The sequence below is a fragment of the Rhododendron vialii genome, chromosome 3a (assembly GCF_030253575.1).
Source record: "Rhododendron vialii isolate Sample 1 chromosome 3a, ASM3025357v1".
Taxonomy (NCBI): domain Eukaryota; kingdom Viridiplantae; phylum Streptophyta; class Magnoliopsida; order Ericales; family Ericaceae; genus Rhododendron; species Rhododendron vialii.
Genome location: NC_080559.1, coordinates 7293910 through 7308266, shown reverse-complemented (window position 1 = coordinate 7308266; position 14357 = coordinate 7293910). Strand labels below are relative to the sequence as shown.

Sequence of the window (14357 nt, the reverse complement as noted above, 5' to 3'; positions counted from 1 at the left end):
GATTTTTTACAGGACCTCATAATATATTATTTTAAAATTTATGAACATTTTTTTGTATTTTTTTGAGATCCAAGATGAACCCTACAAAAAATGTAATGAATGGTCTAGTGGTTGAATGTAGTGTACTGCCCAGTGCACCGAGACATCGTTGGGCCAAGCCTCCTTGAATGGATTTTGTGGGACAGAACTTTTTACGGGTATGTGGAGAAAAACAGAAATGCTACACACACATACAATTTGTGCACAAATTGTGCACAGATTTTGTTGTGGGGCCCATCACGGATCCCACACAAATCATCCGAGCCGTTCATTAAATGTAAAATATTTTTTCAAGGGTCCCCGCAAAAAATAATCTCAATCCGATACCTATAGATGCTCGATCCAATATTATAACTTTTCATTATCCGAAAATCTGAATGAAAAGTTAGATGGTTGGATGAAGCACCTATAGGTATTGAATTGAGCTTATTTTTTACGGAAACCCTTGAAAAAATGTTTTACATTTAATGAACGGCTTGGATGATTTGTGTGGAACCCGTGGTGGGCCCCACAACGAAATCTGTGCACAATCTGTGCACAAAAATCTGTACCGGTAGCAGGACTTGGAGAAAAATGTCTTTTTAAAAGAGTAAATGATTTTTCTATTTAATTCAAGAAAATAAAGTTCTTTTATCAGTATAATCTCTTTTCCGATTTTCGAAACATGCCTGAAAAAGGGAAAATTATACTGTACTGCGCAAACTCCATCTTATCCTCTTTAAAATTCCTCTGCCAGAGGTTCATATATAACGTTCCTCTTCCAGTTTGCTCTACTGCTATAAAAAATAGCACCAACTCAGCCGCGTCTTCTGCACCGGTGTTTTGGTATACAGGGGATCCCGTGCAATTTTAGCCGTCGTGCTGGATTTTGAGATACGGGAATCTTAAAACACAGCCGAGTGATTAAAAATGCACGGGGACATTAACCTCAAAAATTCGGTACAGAGGACTAGAGCCCAACTTGACAAAGCACATAACACATTCCACCATTCAAATGAACGAGTGTTTAGTATCCTTCACACACAACAATCTTAAGATCAAAAGAAAGGGAACACAAGCACAAAAAAGCCATACGCCCACGCCAGTTATAACTTAGATCGACATTTTTCTTCTTTTTTTCCTTACCGAGAGCGACTCTGATCAAGATTGAGACGGATATCAAATTGGCAAATTGCGTGGAACATTAGATGCGGGAAGGTAGGTACAACATGGAAATTTAACACAAAGAAGAACTTTACTACACTGATATAACCGCGGGAATAAGAAGACATAATAAGCCCAGGCATCAATCAACTGCAGGTGTATGACATTGTTTTGGATTACCAGGATAAAAGAACATACGAGTATTTGATTACATTAACTGTATTCAATTGCACGAAATAACCTTGGCCGTCTCACCGTCATTGAATTGGTAATGCAGAACAACTTCGTCATAGGTTTATTAAATAAATACAGAGATTAATCAAGACAAGTTCAAGCTATGTTCTTTCTCACACTTGATGTTCGTATCGACTGGAGGCTGGTTTTTCGCTCCCATAACGCAATAAACTGGTCTGCCAACTTGAAACTGACAGTGAATACAAGAGCTTTTTTGTGTGTGTGTGTGTGTGTGTGTGTGAGAGAGAGAGAGAGAGAGAGAGATCAAAAACTAACATGAGGAGGTACGAGCTTTTCCTGGATTCATAACGCCGTTGGGATCCACAGCAGACAGAGATCAAAAACAAACATGAGGAGGTATGAGCTTTCCTGGATTCATAATGCCGTTGGGATCCAAAGCTGCTTTTATACTCTTCATTGTCCTGAGAGCCTCTGTTCCGAACTCTTTCTCGAGGTACTGCCATATTTCAAACAATAGCAAGTACAACCAAGCTCATCGGTTAAACCTAGTTTTGAAGGTGCTTTGAAAAGGTGTTAAACCAATATTCATAATTGAAGTCGATGTCTACTCTATGGCCCCGTTTGATTGATTAAACGATTGATGAGAGTGTTTAAAACACTATATGGTGGGTAATCCAACATGTACTAACGGATCCAATAATCTACATTAGTTGGGGGTGCATATTAGTTATAACTTGTAATGGTGAAAACATGAGGAAAATGTAGTGAATTTCACTCATCCTTTTTTTTCTTTTTTTTTTTTGAACGGCGAAGAAGATTTCAATTAATCATGAAGATCATAGATGAAAACAGTACAATAGGAAAAGAAATGCATTGAGAGAGGTTTAAAGAGCGCAATTGCTCTTCTTCACTCATCACTTTCAACTAATATATTTTATTATTGTCTTTTCAAGTTACCTTAAAACAATTGCTTTATTCGTAATACGTTTCAAACCATAACAGGTGGCTATATAGGATTTTTATCTTAAGTGAGTGAGTTCAGACATAAAGAGGGCATGAAAAAATTTCAATCTAAGAAAAAATAACCTAATCAATGTAGGATACATTTCACCAGATACTGTCAATCTATCCCATGTCAAACGTATCCCTAACCAATTGAAGTATTCAAGCGTGAGAAATGCAGTCTAATGGATGTCTAATCAAAATTTGTATCTAATCTGATCAACCAAACAGGCCCCAACAATCAAGCTTGTCGTACCTTCATTTTCCCTGTACCAACACCATGTTCTCCTGTGCAGGTTCCTGTTCGGTCATAAAAGCACCGAAACCAAAACTATGTTAGTGCTCTTACTAGCCACAAGCATATTTCGGAATTTTTTTTATTGAATTGCGGCAGATACTAAAATCAAACCACTGGTAGTATCGCTGGATCTGGTTGACTAAGGAAGCCCAGGATACGATATGCTAAAAAGAGTGACAATATAAGCAAACATTGCAGGATAATAGGATTTGCTGCAATACAGATTTTCATAATCGCCTTGCAAGATAGCTCGATTCATTTGCAATACCAAAGAGTTCAATTGTTCAATAAAAAGATATGACATCTTCTATATTTCTTGAGAGAGGATAATCATTATTAGATATATAACGATAAATACAACAGCAAACACAATTAGCTACCCTTAAGGGCAGCTCTAGCCAGGTTATGAACCTCTCAGACTTTACAGCAATCGGCTTGGACAATTTACAGTCTATGCAAACTGTTACAAAGGTAAGGGTGATGATGCTGATCTTAAATTAATCTGTCAAGATTAATTAGTCCACAGGTAACTGTTTCCATTAGGTCAAAAACCTTCAAAATCCAACTCAAATTACTAGTACAAGATTACCACATTAGATCTGAATTGGAGCATCCTTTTCTTGGATTTTTACTCTGAGTAATACGATATGGGCTTAGAATGACAAATCGGCCATGTCTTGGTCAGCGATTGGCACACTGCCATTGGCTTATTGTTTCAATTTAAAGCAAAATATAGTTCCTCTTATAAATTTCCAGATTTACGTAACAGAAGCTTGATTGCTTTCTTGTGCATATCAAATTTTCACCTCTGGGATTTCTCTGAAATCTAAGAACATCCAAAAGAAAAGAATTCGTACGATAATTTACCATAATAACTGTTCACAAGGCAAAACCACATAACCTAATTACACAACACGTAGATTGGGTACCTTCCATTGACAAAGCAGTATGCACCATGAAATGGTTTAATCTCTCAGCTTCCCGTCGGTGTTCCACCTGGCTTGGATCAAACAAAATCACTGTGTGGAAGTTTCCATCACCAGCATGAGCAACAACTGTGCTGTTGTAAACAATAAGAACCAGAAAAGAAATGCCTAAGCATATCAAATTAGCATATACAACAAAAAAAGGATGTCCTCAAATATGCTGTGAAACATACCACACTAAAGGTGATGCGTCAAGCTCCTTTTTGGATCTTGATATCAATTCTGCAAGATGCGATAGGGGGACACATACATCCTGCAAGAAGTGGAGAAAGTTCCTTATCTACAAAAAGGGGTAAAACAGTTACTAGAAGAGGTAATTACCACTCACATCTGTTTAAGGGTAGAAAGACAACTTCTAATAATAATATTCATCAATAAATTTCCACTCAAATTGACGGGATTAATTTTAATAAAAGAGATTTCAGTGAGATTGAGTGCATTAATATACAGAAACAAAATTGCATTCAAATTGATGGCCATTAAGGGAATGGCAAGAGCATACAAAAAAAGAAAAACTAAAAGACAATAGTAAAGGAACCCTCGATACCCACATGCCTACTAAAACTATATAAAACCCAAATATTGTTCTAGAAGAAGTAATAGTCCCCAGCTCCTACCTGTAAATAAAATATTAACAAGGGAAAGGAAAGAACTCTTGAGTGCAGTGTTTTAAAAAGCTCTAGGAGGACAGAGGCGCCACGGTCCTCTGACCCCTAGATATGCTCACACATCCAAAATCCGAAAGAGTCCATGTAATGTAATACTGACAAGATGAAAACACATATATGGTGCATTGGAGGTCGTAAGGACAACCTAGTGATGAACAATTAAGAAATCAGTGTGGAAAAAACTTTTAGCATCCTGCCCATTGGACAACTTGAACAATTGACCAACATATTAAAAATTGCCCCATTGGAACTCTGTACATTCACACTATAAGAGCAATTGATGAAAGGAAACAAGGGCACATAAGGAATGACGCGGGGCTCCAAATGGCTAGGTTGGTTAGTATTTCACATTTCATCTGAAGATCTCAAGTAACAATGAAACCAAATCATCCTAGAAGTGTGAGAAAATTATTCAAGTAGTTATCAAAGGGTCAAATCCATGTAAACCTTCGTAAAGGACAGCTAATTTTAACTGACCGATATCATTGCTTCAAAACTAGGCTCCATTGCAAAGCAAGCCCAAAGTGCCTCCTTTCTTATCTACATGAAAGCAACCAATAGTAGCTTAGGAAATATAGAAACAGAAGATTATGATGCAACTCTCATGTCTAATAATTGACCTCACCAAAAAGATCACCAAGGACCTCTGCACCCACACGTATCACTTAGAAATATGAAATTGAAGAGCCAACTATAAATTTCCAAGAATAAATAGACTGAAAATGAAATCTTTTTTGAGATCTGGTTGAAGTTCACACTATATGACAAAACTTTTTTTGGTTTTGGAGAATTAAAAGTTTGAACCCATGGATGGAAAAACTGTAGGAATCATCATATAAGAAAACTGATAAGCAGCTACCCCATCACATACACTACAAATACAGAAACTAGAGGCAAAATTACCCTCCAGAGTTCCTTTTTAGCTTCTGGATCTTCTGCAAAAATGAAATCCGAACCATTGTGCTCAGCTGCAATCTTCTGAACAATCAGCGTTTGCTCACGTGAATATGCTTCTGGTTAAATAACAAATATGGTCTCAAAAGCTAGCTTTTAATTTGTAATAACTCAGAAAAGAAATAGCAAATTCCAAGAATATGCAATGGCGGATGCAGGCTGGGGGTAATAATGCATTGGCTACCGATGGAATGATTAGTGGAATGATTAGAAGACTTCCATTGAGTAAACTGATTTTGCTTATGTGCATATTATTGAAATTTACAAACACTACCATTATGTGCATCTTAGTCTGATTTAATTCAAGGAGTCGTACTACAATTTACACAGTCCCCTCATCAAATAAGCTTTTCTTTTTTCTTTTTCCTCATCCTTTTTCCTTTTCCTTTTATTTGTTGAAACTCTCACACAGTAAGTTGAATCCATCAAGTAAAGAACCATCTGCTAAATCAGTATGTGGCACATCAACCCTGAGTAGGCACTACAGTTGTCTATTTGAAACTAGTCACAAAGTGACAGTAAAGAAAATGAAGACATCAAGGTTTCATTCTCTGAGAGTCGGATATTATAAAAGAAATAATAAGTGCAGTGTGATAATCAGCTAAACCTGGTTTCATTATCAATTGAAGCATAAATAAATGTCACACTTTAAATAGATCATGTTTCTTTCTTTTTTTCTAATAGGTACTCAAGTAGATCGTGTTTGACCTGTGCCTCCAAACTCAAACATTAAAGTTGGGACTTCAGGCAAGTTTTTCCCGTTAGCAATATTGATAGCTTTCACTTGAACCTCATCCAGTAGCTCCACCCTTGACACCTAATAAGAAAAGGAACAAAAGTACGTCAATGGTAGGAGCAACAAGTGATCTTTTACATTATCTTATTGAAATTCAGCCTTGATGCTTTTGGAGCACCTTCATCTCTCTAACACAAGTTTCTCTCTTGTTGATCATAAATAAAAACAAATAAGTACAAAATTTCCATTAATACTAGGGTCGCCCAATGTGAGCAATGTTTGTTCTGATATCTCAACATATAAGCACGTTATCCTACAAATTTAACTCACTACATACATTTCGAATACAATTTTAAAAGCACTTAACCCTCAAGACTATTATATTATCCTAAAAACATTATTGCCTCTCCCGCTCTCTGTAATACAAGCTCTGCAACAAAGGCCATTATAAGTAGACTCCTGCTCACGTATACAAGCACTTCTGTTCCACTAGTGGACCGTTCAATTATATAAGCACTTTAACTCAGTAAGTAGGACTTTAAAGGAGAAAAAGCACTCCTTTAAACCTTTTCAGGTGTTGTTCACTGGTCCTTTGAAATGCAAGAAGCAGCTTCTTCAGCCCCGAAGTTCGGCCAACTTTGAAAAGAAAATAAGAACCAGTACAAGACCTTAATCAGTTCATTTTAACATTGTTTCTATGAACCCGATATCCACAAATCTTTTCCTTGTCACTTTGTAAGAGAAATCACTCCACTCTTTTTTCTTTACTTCCTCGGATTTTCACATCAATCATATTTAATGACCTGCAAGAGAAATTCTGTGTATATTCTTCTCTCAAGGAGTATTTATGTATGCAGCTACAAAGAATGCATAAATATGGTAAATTCAACCAATGTGCAAGATATAAGGAAAGGAATTCCAATACTGCAGCAATCTCATAAGACATGACTGCAAAATATAAGGAACTGAATATCAATCCTGCAGCAATCTCATGACGGCAAGATATACGGAAAAATATCCCGTGATTGCAGCAATCTGAATGTAAGATACATCAAAATACTAAATGGGTTTAACCCCCAGCCACAAACTACAGTTATTGAACTACTTCCCTTATATTAAGGATTCATCAACTCAAAAAGAGGATGGAGACATCCAAACAAACTAAAAGTATGAACACCAAAAAGTTGTAAGTAGGATCAACGATGGTGCAGCTTTACTTATTTCCAATGTATTTCCAAGTTGTGTTAGACTAGGTACCAAAATTTAACCACCAAAAAAAAAAGTGTTGAACATGCAAGGACACAACGGCCATATATTTGGCAACAGAACTCTTACCTGTATACCAGACAACATAGTTACCATAGCAACATTTGCTGCATCCTTAATTGTTGGGAAATTACACATTGCTACCTGTAACATAGAATTAGTCACGAAAGATTCTACAATCAATCACACTCCAAGGTGAGACCTTTGAGACTGATGGGCCATAAATCACCAACACTCCTAGGAGGTCTCTGTACCCGTGTCGGACACGCCACGGAACATACTGGGGACATGCCATATGGGACAAGTCACGTGGTATGTCCATTAAATAAATTAAATTGATTATCTAAGGCAAGACACAGAGGGGACACGGATGAGACATGGGGGACATGCGAGCGACAACATGGCAGGGTTATATATGTAAAAGAAATTTGGAATCGTTGGGGGTAAATGTGTTACTTAAAAAATTTTGGGTTAAAATTGTAATATGATAAACACATTATACTTGTAAATATACAAAACAATACATCAACCTCTCTCTCTCTCTCTCTCTCTCTCTCTCTCTCTCTCTCTCTATATATATATATATATATATTCCAGAGAAACAGAGAAGTTAATAGTATACCTCTCTCTCTCTATTCCACAGAGAAACAGAGAAGTAAATAGTATACCGCCAATGAAAAGGCAAACGGAAACCTCAAGACTCCTTTTGAAAATCATTAATGCTAAGGGGACCGACCAAAACCATACCGATTTGGTACCAATCATGTGTGGGCCCATTTTGGGGTCCCGCACAAACGATCCAAACCATCTATTATTTTCTCAATAATTTTTTGAGTTCAACTGTAAAATTTCAGCTTGATCCGATAAACTTAAGAACTTGCATTTATCTGATCAATTTGAAATTTTATAGATGAATTCGAAAAATTATTTAAAAAATAATGAACAGTTTGGATCGTTTGTGCGGGACCCCAAAATGGGGCCCACACATGGTCAGTAGCAAATCGGTATGGTTTGGTCGGTACCTATAGATGGCCTGTCTCAAAATTCATGGTATTCCATAGTTTTCAGCTTGTTTTAGTATCAAACATGTGAGGAAAGTTTGAAGACAGCAGTCCGTATGTGAGTGACCTCAACAAAAGCCTAAGTTTGGCTTTCATTTCAAGACAATATATGCACCAAGAAGTAGATATTACGTACAAAGTCCACCCAAAAGAAATCCTTATTTTTTAGACAAATGCATCAGACATCGTATGAGAATCAACATTAAAACAGGAAAAAAAACAAATCAAAGTACCACAGAATACTGAGGAATTTTCTGAAGGCGTAAAGTAACTTCTGTTATCACACCTAATGTTCCTTCACTTCCAATCATCAGGCGCGTTAGATCGTACCTAACATGTGTAATTGGAAATGTCAATGGGGTAGTCTAGCTGAAGAAAAATAGTCATATGCAACAAGAAGCAAACATTAAATGGAAATCCTTGCCTGCTATCTTTTTGGAACTTGTTCCGACTAGGTCACGCGTAAGAAGATGTTGTCCTTGTGAGGTCCTTTTCATTGTGTTTTTACTATTTTGCCCCTTTCTTCATAACTAGGTGATTTCTTCTTTGTTATGTGAATTATATTCTCCCAATCTGGTGTTCTTTGTTTTGTTTTGTCTTTTTGTGTTATAAACTTAAAAATGTTATTTTCAGGGTACATGTCTGTTTTCCATAGTGAATAAGACGATCACCTACATCTTTTATCCGATGTTTCACGCGAAATGGCGAAACCAATCCTTGGGTGTGACGGTGTATGTGTTACAAATCATTCTTGTTGGAGAGATGCTCAACCCTAGATCTCTTTATTGAGAAAAGACAGAACTTTATATTTTCAGAATCTACTTGACAAGATCTGTCCTTTAAGATCCATATTGAATATGAAATTATAAATAACAAAATACTTCTTTGAGCCACTGTGAATTTGTTGTCATGTCCCCGTGAATTTTTGCATAATTCACTCCCCTTTAGTTGTTGGTTATTTTGCTGTTACATCCTTTTGGGTTTGTACATAATTATAAATTTACGCCCCTGTAATGTTCTGTTACAACACTAAGAATTTGTGTTCAACTAATAAATTTACACCTTTGTAGTTGTTGGTTACACCCTTGTAATTGTTGGTTGTTCAATGCTCAAATTCACACCTATAATTGTTGGTATATATCCTTGTGAATTTGTGTTCAATCACCAAATTCACAGCCCCGGCAAATTATTGTTGAACCCTTGTGGATTTCTGTTCAATTCACAAAAGTGCGCTTATAATCCTAGGTTTGAGATAAATAGGTCGCCCCACAGACACGCAAAACACACACACATGTTATATTCCTGACTCTGCCACTGCATGATTGATATTCGATTTGGCAATGCTTTTGTATTTAATGTGGATGAGAAGAACCTCCCTACAAAAATAAAAAGGTACAAAATCACAAAACACACCCTGCAGCACTTTTTCGAGCACGAGATCCTGTCTTGACAATATCCCCGTTGGCTAGAACTGCCTGCAAACCAAGTAAAAATGTAAAATGCAACGCAAAACATCTTCTTTGACATAAAAGGAGGAAATAACACACCTTGAGGTTGATAACATTCTCTCGCATAGTTCCATACCTACATGCTAAAAATGAAGTCATTTATCGAAATTTAAAATAGAAAGTAAATCATTCGCTTTGAGATATAGAAATGGCTACTAAACAAACAGATGGAGCACAATCAAACAATCGTCCTATCTATAATATTATCCCCAACACAAAATGAGAAATTGAAAAGAAGGAAAGTTAAGAGGAAGCTGATAGAAAACAGAGAAACAGAGACGGAAAATACTGATATTATTTCTGAATGAATTACAGTGAGGTGAGTACATCTTTAAATAGAGTAAAGCTATGCCTAAGAAAGGAAGATTACAAGATTTGATTACGATATGATTACCCTATGATTACGATATGATTACCCTATGATTACGCTATGATATGATTACGATATGATTACCCTATGATTATGCTATGATTTGATTACGATACATGTCCTAAAATAGCATATTACAAGAAGATACAGAATATATATTCACACCCCCCCTCAAACTCAAGGTGCGAGGGCAGAGAGCATCGAGAGTTTGTCAAGGAGAAAGCAGAAACGAGCAGTGGTATGGGTCTTCGTGAAGAAATCAGCCAGCTGCAATGTGGAGGAGACGAAGGGTAAAGCAATGGTGCCAGACTGAAGATGCTGACGTATGAAATGACAATCAATCTCAATGTGCTTCGTGCGCTCATGGAAGACCGAGTTGTGGGCAAGCTGAATAGCACTCTTATTGTCGCAGTAAAGAGGCGTAGGAGTAGTAACAGAGACCCCCATATCGGAAATAAGCCAGCGAAGCCAGACGATTTCAGAGGTAGCATGGGCCATGGCACGATATTCAGCTTCCGCGGTGGAGCGAGCAACAACAGATTGCTTTTTGCTTTTCCAAGAGATAAGAGAATCGCCTAGAAAAACACAGAGGCCAGAGGTAGATTTGCGGTCATTGACATCACCTGCCCAGTCAGCATCAGCATAAGCATGGAGGGTTAAGCTTGATGTAGAAGAAATCAGAAGGCACTGATGAAGGGTACCACGAAGATAACGGAGAATACGTAAGAGGGCAGCCCAATGTGTAGTCCGGGGGGCAGAGACAAACTGACTAACAATGTGAACTGCATAAGAAATATCGGGCCGAGTAACAGTAAGATAAACTAAGCAGCCCACCAATTCGCGATATTCCGTAGGATCCTCAAGGGGGACACCATCAGAGGCAGAGAACTTGGCATGGAGTTCAAGGGGAGTATCAACAGTCTTCGTATCCGTGAGACGAGCACGGTGAAGAATATCAGTAACATACTTGGACTGTCCCAAAAGATACCCCTGAGGAGAGGAAGCAACTTCAATACCAAGAAAATAACGTAGCGGGCCCAAGTCTTTCATTTCGAACTCACGGAAGAGATGACTTTTGACTTCAGCAATAGCAGTAGAATCAGAACCAGTGATGATCATGTCATCAACATAAAGTAAGAGAAGTACCAGGCCATGAGAGGTGCGACGGAGAAATAGAGCAGAGTCATGCATGCTGGGCGTGAAGCCAATCTGAAGAACAACATCCTGGAAGCGTGAATACCAAGCGCGAGGGGACTGTTTCAAGCCATAGAGAGCACGACGCAAGCGACAAACCATACCGGAAGGATGAGCGAAGCCAGGAGGAGGCCGCATATAAACCTCTTCAGAGAGATTGCCATTGAGAAAAGCATTCTTTACATCCAACTGAGAAAGAGGCCACTGGTGCACTGCGGCCACTGAGATCAAGGTGCGAACAGTGGTCATTTTGGCAACGGGGGCAAAAGTTTCCTCATAATCAATCCCATACTCCTGAGAAAACCCTTTAGCAACTAAGCGGGCTTTATACCGTTCTAAAGAACCATCAGAATGAGTCTTAACCTTGTAGACCCATTTGCAACCGATTAGATTCTTACCATCCGGAAGTGAAACCAACTCCCAAGTTTGATTGTGAGCAAGAGCAGTAAGTTCAGCTTGCATGGCATCCATCCAATTGGGATCATTGCAAGCTTCTTTATAGGACCTAGGCTCAAAATAAGTGTGAATGCGGGAAAGGAATGATTGATAAGAGGATGAGAAACAAGTATTAGTAAAGCCATATTTTACCGGTGGTTGACGATTGTCGCGGACGGGATACCGGCGGGCAGGCGGATCAGGATCCGCAGAGGCAGATTGGGGAGCAGCTGTAGAAGTTGGACGACGGGAGTAGACCTGGGTGATCGGAGCACGACGAGGTGATGCTGAGGGGGCTGTAGAAATATCAGATACCTGAAGAGTGGAGGTGTACTCTTCGGGAGGCACATCCAGATCCATAGGAAATGGGTCAATATGGATCAAGTCTTCTTTGGCTACTGGAGCAGTGCGAGGTGGAAGAGTAAAATAGGGAAGACGCTCTAAGAAGACAACGTGCCTTGAAACATAAAGCTTTTTGGTCACAGGATCATAACACCGATACCCTTTTTGATTAATGCCATACCCTAAAAACACACCTAAGACACAGCGGGTGCTGAGCTTAGTGCGGTCTTTCTTGGGGAGGAGAACAAAACAGGTAGAACCTGTTGAGATGTGAAGACAATTTTAGAGTCGCAGTAAAAATGACCCGGAAGGTTTTGGGTCCCGCCCAACGCAGGTTTTAGCGTTTTTTAGGGTTTTCTAGTATTAGCTTGTTTGCACATATAAAAGCAAAGCTAGGGCTGCCTCTTTTTTGTAACTCTGACATATTTTCATCATAGTGAAACACCCCAGCACCCCGTGGACGTACGATTAAGCAATCAGCTTAAGTCGGAACCACGTAATCTCTGTGTCTTGTTCTTTTCTTACTTTATATTGTTTTCTGTTCTTGATTTGTTCTTCGATTGTGTGCGTTTGCTTGTGGGTTTGGACGTTCGAATCCCCAACAACTGGTATCAGAGCTCCGGGTTAGGAGGTCAAGGGTTTACACAATGGCTGAAGAAAAATACAAGATCGAGAAGTTCAATGGTACAAACTATGCTTTCTGGAAGATGCAGATGGAGGATATTTTGTATCAGAAGGATCTATATCATCCGATCAGTGGCACAAAACCAGAAAGCATAAAGCAAGCAGATTGGGATATTTTGGATCGCAAAGCTTTGGGGACTGTGCGATTGAGCCTCGCGCCGTCGGTTGCGTCGAATATTGCCAAAGAAAAGACTACAGCAGATTTGTTCAAAGCCCTAGAAAAGATGTACGAGAAACCTTCTGCGGTGAACAAGGTATATCTTATGAAAAAATTGTTTAACCTAAAGATGCCTGAAAACTCTATTGTTGCTGAACATCTGAATGAATTTAATACGGTCACGAATCAGTTAGAATCCGTGGGTATTAATTTTGATGATGAGATTAGAGCTCTTGTTCTACTATCGAGTTTGCCAGAAAGTTGGAATGGACTTGTCGTGGCAGTGAGTAATTCCTCCGGGTCTGCAACAATTAAATTGGAGGATGTTATTGGATTGATATTAGGAGAAGAGGCTAGGAGGAGAGCATCAGGTGAGGATGTTGCTTCGGGTTCAGCACTTAGTATAGAGGACAGAGGCAGGTCTGCAAATAGGGGAGGCAACAAGGGCAAGGGAAGAGGGAGTTCCAAGAACAGGGGCAGGAGTAAATCTCGTACTAGAGAAGTGAAACCTGAAGGTTGTTGGAACTGTGGTCAGTTGGGGCATTGGAAGCGAGACTGTAAGGCACCACCGAAAAAGCAGCAGAACGGGAATAATCAGGGGGGTAAGAACACTGTAAATGTTTCTGAGGAATCGGATAATGAAGCCTTGATTTGTTCGCTGGATTCTCGCGATGAGTCTTGGATTGTAGACTCGGGAGCCTCATTCCATGCTACTTCACGCATGGATGTGCTACAGAATTATGTGCAGGGAAACTTTGGAAAAGTTTATCTGGGTGATGATGAATCTTGCAACATAATTGGGAAAGGGGATGTGTATATGACTCAGACAGACGGGACAGTACTGAAATTGAAGGATGTTAGACATGTGCCTAGTCTAACAAGGAATCTTATTTCGGTGGGTCAGTTGTCAGAGGGTGGAGTGGTCACATCGTTTACATCAGACGCTTGGAAGATGAGCAAAGGGGCACTGGTTGTGGCTCGCGGTAAAAAGGAAGGAACCTTATATGTATCTTCGGGTACTTACTGTAGCATCGCAGTGGCAGCATCAGTGGTTAATTGTACTACGTGGCATCGTAGGCTGGGTCACATGAGCGAAAAGGGGATGAAAGTAATGTTGTCAAAAGGGAAATTGCCGGGTTGTAAGTCGCTGGACTTGGACTTCTGTGAGGATTGCATCTTCGGGAAACAGAGGAAAGTTAGCTTTACAAAGGTGGCAAAAACTCTAAAATTAGAGAAGTTGGAGTTGGTTCATACAGACGTGTGGGGACCATCTCAGGTATCTTCTCTTGGTGGCTCATGTTATTTTGTTACTTTCATTG

At 39.0% G+C, this 14357-nt stretch overlaps 1 protein-coding gene across 8 annotated transcripts in view; it reads right to left on the bottom strand.

Annotated features, from left to right (window-relative positions):
- The window catches only part of LOC131318532 (D-lactate dehydrogenase [cytochrome], mitochondrial-like), a 33681-nt gene that overhangs the window by 3295 nt on the left and 16029 nt on the right, over positions 1-14357 (bottom strand). Inside the window, exons 8-20 of one of the 8 annotated variants that reach the window (XR_009197715.1) lie at positions 9896-9932; positions 9762-9823; positions 8582-8678; positions 7357-7431; positions 5994-6102; positions 5235-5344; positions 4809-4871; positions 3837-3916; positions 3607-3737; positions 2636-2679; positions 1693-1873; positions 1553-1606; positions 1325-1492 (exon numbers count right to left, since the gene is read on the bottom strand). Coding sequence is in view for 1 of the 8 variants with exons in the window: in XM_058348372.1 (XP_058204355.1) it covers positions 1754-1873; positions 2636-2679; positions 3607-3737; positions 3837-3916; positions 4809-4871; positions 5235-5344; positions 5994-6102; positions 7357-7431; positions 8582-8678; positions 9762-9823; positions 9896-9932 (928 nt within the window). In the remaining 7 variants the exon portion in view is untranslated. Of the gene's footprint in view, positions 1-1324; positions 1874-2635; positions 2680-3606; positions 3772-3836; positions 3917-4808; positions 4872-5234; positions 5345-5993; positions 6103-7356; positions 7432-8581; positions 8679-9761; positions 9824-9895; positions 9933-14357 lie in introns of those variants that run through there. The other 7 variants (XR_009197718.1, XR_009197714.1, XR_009197717.1 and 4 more) reach the window with 7 other exon arrangements.